Genomic DNA, 13962 nt, shown 5'->3' with positions numbered 1-13962 from the left:
AGGGTTCGCAGTCTCGATATTTAGAGAGGAAATGTATACAAAGTGCCTTATTACCTGCAGCAGCACTTTATCCACAGGCAGCAAACCATGGTGGCGGCTTTCATGAACGGCTCGGCGTCAAGCACAAAGTCTGCAGAACAGGGAGCGGTGATGTTCTGCTTCTCTGCTGGACACTAGGTGGCGGTGTTGCATCTTCAATATGGTGGCCCATGTGCAGGGTTTTCCACGTACTGGAGCGAGTTTTGCCCTGAAAAATACAAAAAAATAAACAAAAATCAGGCATTTTCTGGGGGGAACCCAGTCAAAAAGGAATTCTTGTTTTATCTATAATTAAATTAAAATATAATAACCGTAGTCATAGTGAGGACAACAATGCACCGAATATTGAAGCTAGTATTCGTTATTGATTTTACTTTTAAAATATGTGATCACAAAGAAATTTAAATAGTTACAGGCAGGGTTGGGAGGGTAACTTACTGATTACCTGTTTAAAAAGTATTTAGTTACCTAATCCATGTATCATAATATTAAAGTAACGTAACTTGATTACTTCCAGCTGTGCCGTTATGGTAATTTGAATAAAGATTCTTAAGATATGGAGTATTAACAGTAATGATGCACTTTTACACTGATTTACGTTAATAAACACTTGTAATTCATTTGTTTATTGTGTTACTGTTATAGAAATAGTACTTATAAGGTGATGGAAAACAAATCTTATTTGAATTGGCTATTACAAACAGGGAAAACGTCGGCTAACAGGCAACACTGCAATAGGCCTTAACGTTCCTAATGTCCCGGATGTATTTTAGGCGGGAGTAAAGCTAACTGAAAACGTCCAAAAGTAAGCTAGCAGGACTCGGCACCAAGAACGGTAACTACCAACGCTATAAACTATTAATTTAATCACATTAACGTTACTGTACCTCTATCTTCTGCCCGTTGTTCTTCTTCCTTCCTACTTTACCTTTTATTAAGCTTTATCCGTTTTGACATGACAACGCTAAAGTATCAGCATCTTTTCTGGGGTCACGTCACGTCAGAATCAGATACCTCGCCCCGCCCCTCCCCCGCAGAGGGCAGGTAAAGTGGTACGAGCCGAGAGGGGAGGGGGGGGGCCTAAAAAAAAAACCTCCACATTATTTAATATGGTTTGCTATGCAGTTACATTGGTGTAGGCTTATGTAATATTTCATAATAATAGTAGTAATAGTATTGGTAAAAATAATAAAAGTTAAACATTTAGATTTTTTTCTTCTTCTCCCATATGTGGCGCCCCCTATGGATGACGCCGCCCCGAGGATTCGCCTATCCAGCCTATGCCCAGCGCAAGACCTGCCCTGGAAACCCCGTGTTTAACGTCACAACGCTATGATTTGTGGGTAATTCCGTCAGGTAAATACATTTTACAGTCAGAGTAGATCTGATACATGAAGTTTTTAATCCTTTTAAGATAATATTTATTTATGTTGATTATTTCTTTTTTATTTAATTTAATTAACTTCACAGTAATTTAAGCGTTAAATAGTGAACTGATTTGTGTCTCAATTTGTCCCTTGTGTTGCTGAGACAAAACCATCGGTATATTGATAAAGAAATAATGTTTTGTCTCACCGTGCGTGGGAGGATGGCAGCGTTGATGCAGCCCATAAATCTGACAGCAGAAGACAAAATGTTCCCGTATGGCTGCTGCTCAAAATAATAATAAAAATAAAGATATATTATTGTGTATTTCAGAGGAAAACACAGTACTAGATATATTTTCACCTGATGGTTACGTTGCAGATTTAAGTCCATTAATTAGTTAATGGTTAGTTAGCTAATTAGTTAGTTAATTAGTCCATTCTTTTTGCAGTTAGTTAATTAGTCCACTATTTTTGCAGTTAGTTAATTAGTCCATTATTTTTGCATTTTTTTGTGGGTTTTTTATTGTATATTGCACTGCTCTGTTATCTTCTTTGCTGCTGTAATTTCCCACTGTGGGACTAATAAAGGATTATCTTATTTGATAGTATAATTATAATATAATCCCAGCGGCAACAGAGGATTTGAGGGAAGTCAGGGGGGGGGGGGGGGGAGATACTGTGTACTGCATTTGCTCGACCCTGAGTTTTCTCTCCAAACCTCCTCCAGCTCCCCATCAACACACACCTGTTTTGCTCCATTGCCATTCGGAGCGTCGTTTCATCTCGACCTCGTCTCATCTCAGCCGAGTTCTTCAAATCCGTGCTTCACTTCACTTCACGATACAGCCAGAGGAGATGCAATCAGCTTTACTAGCTTCTTCTACCCCCCCCCCCCCCCCACCCCCACACCCAAGTCAAACCTGTCCAGAGACAAAAGGGACAAAGCTTAGGTTGAAGAAGAAGAAAAAAGATTCACTTTTCATCAGGGAGCTGTTATATCTTCCAAACTGATACTAGGGTGAACTGAAAAGACGATATTGAAGGACAGTCTGTATATAGATATAGATATCACAATGTGACATCAGGAGGAAGGAACACAAGAAGCTCAAAAAATAGCAAGGTAGTCCTGGATCAAGATTCACAAGAGTGCACTCCTGCTAAGATCCTGTGCAGAACAGTGACTCAGGTATAAGTAGGAGATCGGGGGTTTGATTCCCAGTTAGGTGTAGGGGAACAAGGGCAACCTGACTACTATAGGAGCCAGCTGAGAGGGGATATAGATGCAGAGGATGTGAGATCGATGGATGCTTTGAAAGCCAACATCTGATTTAACCAAGAAACATCTATAACCTGCGATACAGATGAATACAGATGATCCCCCCCCCCCCCTCCCCTCAGTGAAACAAGACCACACTGTAGCAGCTGCTGGTGTATTTGGGATTCAGTGCAGAGACCCCCGTTGAGTAGATGTGTGACTGAGCCCGGCCTCCTGTGGGCTGCCAGCCTTTTCCCCGTTACCCATACATCACAAATCTGGACCCTAACAAGCAGCTGGCTGGCCCGGCTCCGCGCCAACACACACCAAATTGTTTTTTTCGTCTTGTAACCGTGTGATATTGAGCTGCTTGCCGGGTGAAATAAAAATTACGTCAAGCTGCAGATGAGAATATGAAGCGGTGACAGGTTTTACAAAGAAAAACGGATTTGAAAACGCATCGAGCACCAAATTGGAAATAGCAGCATTTTTTTGTATATGTTTATGTAAATGGTTAAGAAGTAACGACCCCTAATATGAATGCCAACAAGGCTTTTATGTGTCCAGGCAAAGCAGCGAAGCAGACAAATCATCTCAATCACATTTCGCTTCATGTTCATCATCCATCCGTTGACATTTTGAAATTGTCGTAGAAGCCCCTTGTTCGTGGTTGAAATAACATTTCAAGGTGAACGCATCGACTTCTGGGTGATATTGATCTCCCGACTGCCTTCTGAGGGAAGCTTTGGAGAGGAAGAAACAGCCAAACAGCGGGGTCCTGCACGACAGCTGACCTCTGACCTTTCCGTAGCAACGATTCCACAATGAGAAGATGCACCGGGAGCTACATCAACACAGTATAGAAGCAAAGAGCAATGATTCAACCATATCAGAGGTCAAAAGTTTGACATTGCCTGGTTTATATATCAGCTGGCTGCACTGGAATACCAGAAATGCCAGAAATGCGGTCCCTTGATTTAATTAAAACCAGATGCTTCAGGAGAGAAGGTTTTTAGGGAATATGGCGCCAGGAGGAGAATTTATCTGTCTGGAGAGGCCTTGAGGCATTAAATCAAGCGCTGTCCGTTTGGCCCATATAAAGGTAGTGCCAAAACAGCCGGACATGGCTGAAGCTAAACATGGCCATATAAGTACAGATATAGCTTTAGGATGGGGGGGGGGGGGGGGGGCAGAGCAACCTCTCTCGCTCTCCTATTGGAGGGGGGGAGCATCAATCCACCAAAGTGACAGATTAGGAGAAGGTCCTGAGGAAAAGCACTCCAAAACTAGATTCTCGGAAGGTTTTCTCGGTGGAACAGGTGGCGAAGCTTTAGGCAGGACGTTGCCAGATATTGGGGAAACTGGTTTTCTGATAACAGGCTTGAAAATCTGTTCCAAAAAGAGATCACTTGAACATTTAATTCAGCCTCGCCTCAGCAGATGCATTCATCATCAAACTTCACCCCGGCACATCTTGGATGAAGAGAGCCCAGAAACAACAAGGCCACCTAAATGTATGTCGCTTCTTTTTTGCGTTCTATACATTTTACGAGAGAATTTGGTTAAATCTGGATCCACAGTGTGTTCCCCCAAAATGTCTCACAGCAGCATTTACAATAACAGAGTCGACCTAACCCGGTGACATATTTATGTGACTTTTGAAAGTGATATAAAGGTTAAATAATAATGAATATGCCGGACTAAATGTCAGTGTCAGGTCTAAGATGTGTTGTAAAAAAAAAAGCTTGTAACCATTTTCCAGGGGAGACTTTGAGAAAAGGTCATCGTGCTGAATGGAGCGAGAAACACTAGCGTTCGTGTCGGAGTCGTAAAAGTTTGGAGGGAAGAGAAAAGGGCAGGGAAGTGGAAAGATGCAGCTTCCCTGGTCTGATATTCTATACTATCAGTCGAATACTATACTCTGCATCACATGACTGTAATCACAAACAGTCAATCACAATAGTAAAACATTAGCTCTTCCATTCCAGTCACAATTCAACAAAAAAAGAAATAGATTTGATAATAATCTCGATAATGAATGTTTTCTTCTTCTACATTGTTTTCCTACAATGGATCTTATATGCTGTCATAGAAATCAAGTGATGCACTTGAACCTGTTCGTAGACCAATAGGCTATGTTTTGTGACTCATCTTAATGTACTTAATGTGTTGTTTCCCTCCTCCACCGATATGAATAGCGTTGGCGGCAGATTTTGTGTATTGCTGGCTATTATGTAAGAACTTGTGGCTGGTCTGCAGACAGGCTATTTGCATGCAGGGCGGGACCCTGTCTGCTTAAAGAAAAAAAAAGAGAAGAAAAAGTGCGACCCCCCACCCCCTCAACTTTTCGCGCTGTGATCCAGGTGATATTAGCGCCACTCGTGTTGCCCCCCTACTCCCTCCCTCCCTCCCATCTGTCTGTTTGAACAGCAGAGCTAATTATAACCACACAAAAGCCTGAGTGATCAGGTCAAGAAGGTATCAATAGTGGGTTTCTATGTGCAAAGCTTTGACGCTGGTTAAGATGCTAAAACCAGCTGAAAGTCAAAGATCGTCTATTCACACAGCGATTCACTGAATCAGCGTAAAAAACTCAAGATGTCACGATCATATCTCGGATTGACATGATAAATAATTGTTTCCTTTGTTTTAGCGGGTAATCAGAATACATACGTGCGTTTCCCCTCGTGATCGGAAAAGTGATCGGTCATTAATGGAAGTTGTGATTGAAATGATTGAATTCACGTTAAACTGTACTGCTGTACTGTACAAAAGCACTGCACGTCCATTTGTATTCGAGTCACAATGTACAGGGAAGGTGCTGGGCAAACAACATTTGAATGAAAAATAATAATAAATCGAGCTCTATCGCCTTTTATTTTTGGAATTTCTGGTGCTGTACTAGAAAAAGCAGCAGAGTGAGACCTCTCTTTTTCTCCGAATCTTGGACAGAGCGCGCCGGTTGCCCCGCCAACACAACTCCGTTTGTTCACGCCCATTGGCTGAGAAGCCGAGGCGCGTAGCCCCCCGAGCACGGCAACGCTGATTGGCTGGAGACGAATGACGCGCCGCGTTCACACGGGCGCCGATTGGCTGGAGCGAGCCCGATGCCCGAGAGCGCCAGAAAACAAGCTTGAGCGGGTGATTTGCCGGAGTCTCCCCGGGACAGCGCAGCAGAGTTTCCGCAGAGAGTTGGAGGAGTGGAGGCTACAGTTCTGAGGAGCGACAGCCCGCTATTTTTTTTAAAAAAGAGGGGAAATTAGCTAGTCCGAAGAAACTGACACGGGAACAGCGGACACGGAGCTGGAACATTTAAATCAGTCACGTAAATCAGCAAAAAAAGGTGAGAAATTATGAATTTGGTTTTCCCTCCAGTGGTTTCTTCTTCCTGTAACGCTACGTTAAGGAATGCTGGCCAGCTGAGCTCGTCATGCTAGCCAAAAAGGGTAAATTAGCCTGTATGACTCGCGTTATAAACACGTCACAGTAATATATATATATAAACATTACACCCACTTTAACGGGCTCTGCCACACCTTAATATGCGTGGAGTGAATCTGCCCTTTTTTTTTAATGAACCTAGCACGTTAAAGGCCATCTTACATCCCGACTCCGAATCAACGCGATTAATCGATGACATTCACTAATACACGTAGCTGTGGACCCGCTACACCCGCTGCTATTCAGTAGGTTATTAACGTTTGGCTGCAGCGCAAACCGTTATGTAATAACATGATAGTTAAGTTAGCGGAGTTAGCTTGCTATCGGCTAATTAGCGCCAAATCCAGCCAGTTTGGTGCAAGTTAACGCAAATGGACTCTCGCTTGGCAACGTTCCTCCCACTAAGACTTTAATCTGATTTCTGATCCTTTAACTTAATTTATTCTTCTCCCTGAAAGTTTCCCCCCAGATGGAAGTTGAATGTCTCGCACTGAAAGACCTCACGAGTCCCAGGAAAGGTTTCAGGACGGAGGAGGAAGAGGAGGAGGAGGAGGATGGGGGTCAGGGTGAACAAAAGGTAAGCTGCTCTTAAGGTGTGGCCCTAAGTTAGATAAGGATCAAGTGAGGGGCCTCAGGGTGATAACATTTAAAAATAAAGTGACAGTTTGTGGTTTAGTGCCATTGTTTGAATCCCTTTCCTTCGCAGGAAAACCTCTACACAGAGAGGAGGAGGTCCACGCCGCTGAAATCCACCTCCGAGTCCACCGCCTCCGTTTTGCTGATGGGCAGAAAGTCCGCCGCCCCGGACCTGGCCCACATCACCCCCATCAAACACGCGGTCCTGGCCGAGCCCTGGACGCCCACCGCCAACCTGAAGATGCTGATCAGCGCCGCCAGCCCGGACATCCGAGACCGAGAGATGAAGAAGGTGCTGTTCAGGCCCATCGAGAACGAGAAGGAGGCGCCGGCGAGTCCGGACGCCGTGGGGGACTCGAGTCAGGTGTGTGAAACTTTTAGCACCTAGATTGAAAAACAAAAAGACTCTGCCACTCCAGCTTTGCATTTAAATTCAAAATTCACAGGAGAGCAATGCCCAGAAACAACACACATACATTCTAGTACAATCCCTAAACGTACCTAACCAAGAAACAAGAGTTAAACCAATGACTGCATTCTAACCTAAACCTCCTAAATCAGAAACTGGAGAACAAAAGGGCTTCTCCCTCCTGCTACTTTATTTACAATAAACAAAGATCTATACACATCTTACACGGACAGCTGAACTCTCAAGACAGTGAGTTTTGAAAAGCTACAATCACTCCGTTATGGAGAACAGAAGACGTCGTATGTTTAAATAAAGTGGCAGCCGGAGCCCAAACTGCTGTGAGATTTCTTAAATCTGACATCGGGATTGCAGGATTTAATTCTTTCCTATAAAAAAAAAAAACGTGCCCAAAGAGAAATGTTATAATTAGGTCTCTTAGCTGGAGTAAAATCCTCTAACCTGACTGATAAACGTTTATCTGTCCAGTTTGACGCTGTGGATGAGGAGGACGACGCCGACAAGAAGCCGAGCAGGAAGCAGAAGAGTCTGGGTCTGCTGTGCCAGAAGTTCCTGGCCCTCTACCCGGATTACCCGCCGCCACACAGCCCCATCTGGATCTCTCTGGATGAGGTGGCCACCAGTCTGGGTAAGAAACCCTTTTGTAATGCTTTTAATGGATTAACAGACGCGTTGAGCATATAAGTATTTAACGTCCTCTCCTGTGACGATCAGGCGTGGAGCGGCGGCGCATCTACGACATCGTCAACGTGCTGGAGTCGCTCATGATCGTGGGTCGGATCGCCAAGAACAGCTACACCTGGCACGGCCGCCTGCGGCTGGACGCCACGCTGGAGGAGCTGCAGCGGAGGGGTCGGCAGCAGGGCTACCACCTCCAGATGGACCTGCCCTCCGAGACCAGGGAGGCCGGACCGGGGCGCGACGCGGACGAAGGGGACGCCGGCAGCGGTAACGACGAGTTTTAAGTCAGGATTCAGAAATAACAAACCTCTTCCCACTGGTGTATTCCTCGTTTTAATACCAGATATAATGGAGGTTTATTGTTGCACGCCACCAAATTAAGCTACAGGATCAATCCCTTCACACACATAAGAATGTGGGTTTCCATGGTGATGCTCACACACACAGCCTCTCATTAAGACGGTGTGCATGTCTAGACTTGGCAGTGTGCCGGGTGATAATAAAAGTACTAACAAAAGGTATGTCAGCGGTTTAAATCTGCTGGTTGAATGATCTCAGGCGTCATAATAATATCTGGTAGTTTATAATCACATCATTAAACCTGGCTGCTGCAATTACCTGTTTTTTTCTGTTATTTAAAGCTGGTGGCAACAGGAAGGACAAATCCCTGCGCATCATGAGCCAGAAGTTCGTCATGCTGTTCCTGGTGTCCAAAACTCAGACGGTGACTCTGGACGCGGCGGCGAAGATCCTCATCGAGGAGAGTCAGGACTCCTCGAGCCACAGCAAGTACAAAAGTAAGACTACGTCCTGTAATACCCCTCTGGTGTTGGTGTTGTTTGTTTGTTTCATCCCCACTAACCTCCGTCCCCGCGTGTTCAGCTAAGGTGCGGCGGCTGTACGACATCGCCAACGTGCTGACCAGCCTGGGCCTCATCAAGAAGGTCCACGTGCGGGAGGAGCGCGGCAGGAAGCCGGCCTTCAAGTGGCTTGGCCCCGTGGAATTCAAAAGCTCCGGGAATGCTGGTGAGAAGCTCCTCCCATTTCATGAAGATTCCTCTCGACGTGTCTTGTTGTAAATAAAAACACAATAACATAACTTACTTTTAGAACAATATCCTACTTTTTTTTTTTGATTGACGTCAACGGCTAGAGGCAAACCAACCCTGTTTTGGATAAAAGTCCCACAAATGACACATTTATTACATACAATAATTCTATTTTTATACTTGCCGTCACGCTAACACTGTCCTCCACCTCCTCCCATCATCAGCTGGAGGAAACATGGTGACCGGGTCAGCCGTCACTCTGCCCGAGGCCACGCAGCCGGCGGTGGGTCCGGACCTCCGGAGGGCCAAGATGGCTCGCCACGCTTCCTTCAACGTCGCGCCCACGTCCGTGGCCGTGCAGCGGCTGGTCATCTCTGCACCGAGCAGCCCCGCCGGTAAGAGAGACGCCGTGATGCCGTCGGCGTTTACAGTTTATCACGGTGGAACACTTTTATGATGAGTGGTTTTCCTCACTCTGCAGGTCTGCCGAACCAACCGGTGGATTTCTCCAGAAAGACTCCCGGCAACAACGCGGTGTGTCGCCTGCAGTTTGGAAACGAGTGAGTTAAAAGCTTCAGAGATGCTCCACCTGTTGCATTCTCTTGGTTTAGATTCATCCGACCAATCATCTGCTTCCTTCTTGTCTCCCTGTAGTACCCGACCAATCAGCAGCGGCCTCTCGGCCCCGTCCTCCACCCTGCTGGCTCCGCCCCTCCACCCGGACCACTCTCACTCCCACTGCCTGGCCTACCTGCCCAGCCTGTCCCAGCCCTCCGTGGTCATGCTGTACAGGGCGCAGGAGCAGACGCCCGAAGGTCAGAGGTCGCCCAGGTTGGAGTCCGACGAGGGGAGGAGGAAGAGGAGGCGGGAAGGAAGGGAAGAGGAGGAGACGACGGCGGTGAAGAAGAAGGGAATGTCTGGGTTGGAGGAGCGTGACGAGGTGAAAATAAATCTGTTTTAATATCAGTCGACTCAGAACAGTAGAATTACTCTGGTTCAGTAATATCACGTCTTTTTCCCGTTAGTAAGTCTGGATATCAGAGCGTTAAATTGAAAATATGAAATACGCCTTCCTGGTGTAATTAAAGTATTAGTAATGTATGGTTATTATAATTGGAAAACCCTAGCCATTAATCAGGCAGCATAATCAGTAATTGGAAAAGTCCCATTTTTTTCAAAACGGTAGATTAAGAGAGTCGACTCTTCTGCACGAGTAGATGAAGTTAACTCTGTGTGTGTGTGTGGGGGGGGGGGGGTTAATCAGTGCAGGGATTTCAGCAGCTGAGCCGTAAATCTGTACACATTATGATTTAAAGTGTTGGGGCTGAGAGGGATTGAGGAATAATCCCGGTGCATCTTGGGTCGTCCATTCATCCACAGCATTTGTGTTTTTCTTCTCCAGACGCGATCCGGAGCAGCGGAACGTTCACGGGCGGGGAACGCCAGGACGTCCCCCGGTCGGCCGACGTCCGACGAGCGTCTCCGTGGCGACGGCAGCAACGAGCCGGCCCAGCCATCACACTACCTCTACGTGCCCAACCACGCAGGTAACAAGCTAGACAAAGCATTTCTGTGAAGGAACTGCAAAATGTGGGAATATGGAAATCCTGTGCAGATTCGTGGAGGAAAGATAAAATAAAATATATAATTTCCTCCAGGCCTGAACAGCCTCAACTTCCTCCTCTCTGCTGGCCAGCCGACGGCCGGCGTGGCGCTTCCTCCCGGCGGCGTCCCCACCCTGGCGCTGCCCTATGTCCTGCTGCCGTCCACGGCCCTCTCCCACTACCCGCTGGTGGGCGGCGGCCTCCAGCAGCAGCAGGGCTCCGAGGCCAACGGCAAACTGAGCTTCAGCCTGCCCGCCATGATGTCGCCCGCCCACTTCATGGTGGGGGCGCCGCCGTACGGCCTGGAGATCAGCACGCCGCCGGCTCCGTCGCCGTCCACGCCTGAACAGAGTCGGCTGTACGCATCGGGCGCTCCGCGATCTCCCTCAGGACCACGTCAAACCGTCAGCACCAACACGCCAGAACCACCGGTAAGATCTGTCTGAACCCTATAACACTTGGATTTTAGGTCTTGAAATGTGTGTTGTATGTGATGACATCTATGATAGAACAGAGGAAAGAAGATCTCCATATCTGAGGGACTGAAAACAGCATTTTCTGACATTTCTTTATGAAAAATGACTTTTGATGATGAACAGATGATGAAAATAGTTGGTGATTATATTTCTGTGGATCTGTTAGTGGAATTAGTTTTCCTTTCATTTGTGGTCCTTCTGTAAAAAGCTGTCTCCAAACATCATGTTGGTTGTTTAGAGGACAATAACATCTCATTTAATGTGATGAACAAGTGACATAATAAGTAGACTGAATACTGACCATTGGATTGATACAAAGATGGAGTTTACCACAGCTGGAAGGTGCTGGAAAAGCATGGAGATGCACCTGGAAATGCTTGGAAAGTGCTTGAATTTGACATTGCGAGTGCAGCCTCTGTTTCTGTGTGGAAGTTAGACGCTCTCATTTAGCACTTTTCAAGTTGATTAATCTCCTAATTGTTGTATGTGGGATTAATGTTGCCGTCCGTGAAGCTGAACGGAGTCTCCTGGCGTCGCTCTTCTCAGACGGAGCGGTGGGGTGTATTTTCTTTAAGGCGACCTGCTGAGGCGATGGATGACGAACGGCCGTGTTGTAATGAGACATAAATCAGAGGCGCCTTCTCTTTTTCCCCCTCTTTTATTTTGAATATTGGCAGAGAGAGCTTCTAGTTAGAAGGTTTCCTCTCATTTTGTTGTAAATCTGCACATCAGGTAGAGATGAATTCATCTGCTTCAATATCATTTGATGAATTATTTACTTCCATTGGTTAGTATTTGCTGCTTTTCTTCGTCTATGACAGCAAATTGAATACCTTTGAGGTTTGGACTGTTGGTCGGCCAGAAGAAGCAGTTTGAATCGAGTCAGCTTTGTGTAATTGTGATGGACATTTGACCGTTTACGACCAATTAAGCAGGAATGAAAATAATTGTTAGCTGCAGCCTTAAATCCTGGCAGTTTGTTGGCATCTCGCTTCAACACTTCAAATGAAAAAAAAAATAGATTTAAGGGTTGGTTGTCAGATGTTCGACAGGAATCATTTAAACGAGAAACACAGTTGTCAGCTTCTTTAAATCATCAACAATTAGTCCATAGTTTTTGAAATTTTCTCACACAAAGTGTCTCTAAAAGCTTCTTAAAGATGATTTATTGGGAGTCGCCTCCAGAAAAAAACGATAAATATGTTACTAAATGTTCTTTAATCTGACGTCACCTTCACAGACTCCGCAGACTCCGAAGGAAACCACGCCATCCGCCTCCAAGGCCTTCTTCCAGACGCCGGGCCCTCTGGGAAGTGTAGTCAGCGCCGCGCCGGCCGCTCGAAAACGAGGCTCGGCACAGAGGAGGCTGGACGTCAGCCACCCGCCGACCAATCAGCTGGACGTGTGAGGAGGCGGGACCACGGCGGACTTTTAACACTCAGGTGTTGATCCTGAAAGTGAAAAAAAATCTATGGTTACAAACCATCGGTGCTGTGATTTGTTTATTAATCAATCACCCTTTCAAAATGCATGAATATCAATTTTTGCAGCTCAGACTTAAAAAATGTACTCTTTCCTGAAAACATTTCGCTGACAGTTTTAACTAAACGGTGTTTAATGGTTTAATTATGGGACACCAGAGTGAAGAGTGTTGCCAATGTCACAGTGCCCTCCTGTGGTGGGAGTCGGCCACTGCTGTATTTTATAATTTCATTTAATTCCCCCTCCCAGACATGATCACGCTACCTTATTATCCCCCACACACTGTGTGGATATGAGCCCAATTGCTATTTATACTTGAGCTAATATATGTCGATTACAGGGACTGTAATGAAACATTAACTGTTTTTTAAGCACTAAGTATCGTGACAGGATGTCTTCATTTTGAGGTGATTGTCGTTAGTTTGCAGCTGATCACCAGGAGCAGACAATCCTCTCGTTACTGTGGAGGAGAAGAATCACTGAAAAAAAGCCTTAAATGTTTACAGCCAAGAATCCTTGGACGTGCAGGAGATGCATTAAATCGACTGGTCGGGAAGACGAGCTGGTGCTGCGTGTTTCCCACTGAGTGTCAATCACCAAACCCTTTGGTTGAGTTTGTAACGACTAAAGGGGTCGCCGTGGCGATGCTCTCAGGTACTTGAATACTTGTGACTTCACTAGAAGTCCATTTCGGAGATATCGGAGTACTGTAACGTTTTTTTTTTTTTTTTTAATGCTTAATTTAATCCAGGGAAAGTAGAAGTGAGTTTTTATTTTAAATCAAACAGTCCTTGGGATTCTCCCAGTCTGACCCCCGACCTGGTTAAGTGCCTTATTTACAAAAAAAAATAAGAAAAAAAAGGGCAAAAAGAAAGCAGGGGTTTGTTTCAACGTCCAGAAAACCCTGCAAAAAGAAATGTTGGTGCTTTTTTACGGGAATCATTCAGGAGAGCTTCGCTGCGCCACCAAAGGACGTCCACTCGGCCGGCGGATGTGTATTAAATGTACAGTTTTAATGTTATTTGTGTTTCCATAGTGTCATTTATTACAGGTTAAATGCTGCGTCATCGTGTTTAAAATTATTATTATTATTATTACTCCACTGCTAGTTTTAGTAGTCTGGTTCTGTATGACTTTCACACTTTCATTAAAAAAACAAAAACAATGTTGAACTGAACACCTTTGTCCTGTTTTTTATTACATTTAAATTAAGAGGGACTGAAAACAGCATTTTCTGACATTTCTTTATGAAAAATGACTTTTGATGATGAACAGATGATGAAAATAGTTGGTGATTATATTTCTGTGGATCTGTTAGTGGAATTAGTTTTCCTTTCATTTGTGGTCCTTCTGTAAAAAGCTGTCTCCAAACATCATGTTGGTTGTTTAGAGGACAATAACATCTCATTTAATGTGATGAACAAGTGACATAATAAGTAGACTGAATACTGACCATTGGATTGGTACAAATATGGAGTTTACCACAGCTGGAAGGGGCTGGAAAA

General features: G+C 45.2%; 1 protein-coding gene across 1 annotated transcript; it reads left to right on the top strand.

Moving 5' to 3' along the window:
* The first annotated feature begins 5835 nt into the window (after positions 1 to 5835).
* e2f7 (E2F transcription factor 7) lies at positions 5836 to 13584 on the top strand. The gene is made up of 13 exons (XM_084039412.1): positions 5836 to 6004; positions 6561 to 6679; positions 6809 to 7102; positions 7634 to 7793; positions 7880 to 8113; positions 8488 to 8643; positions 8729 to 8872; positions 9120 to 9290; positions 9377 to 9455; positions 9550 to 9835; positions 10298 to 10442; positions 10554 to 10930; positions 12216 to 13584. Exons 2-13 carry the CDS (start codon positions 6572 to 6574, stop codon positions 12381 to 12383), a joined length of 2322 nt encoding a protein of 773 aa, XP_083895538.1. The 5' UTR covers positions 5836 to 6004; positions 6561 to 6571; the 3' UTR covers positions 12384 to 13584.
* Positions 13585 to 13962: the final 378 nt, after the last annotated feature.

This window comes from Eutrigla gurnardus, assembly GCF_963514095.1.
Source record: "Eutrigla gurnardus genome assembly, chromosome: 21".
Classification (NCBI taxonomy): Eukaryota; Metazoa; Chordata; class Actinopteri; order Perciformes; family Triglidae; genus Eutrigla; species Eutrigla gurnardus.
This window is presented reverse-complemented; position numbering and strand designations above follow the sequence as displayed.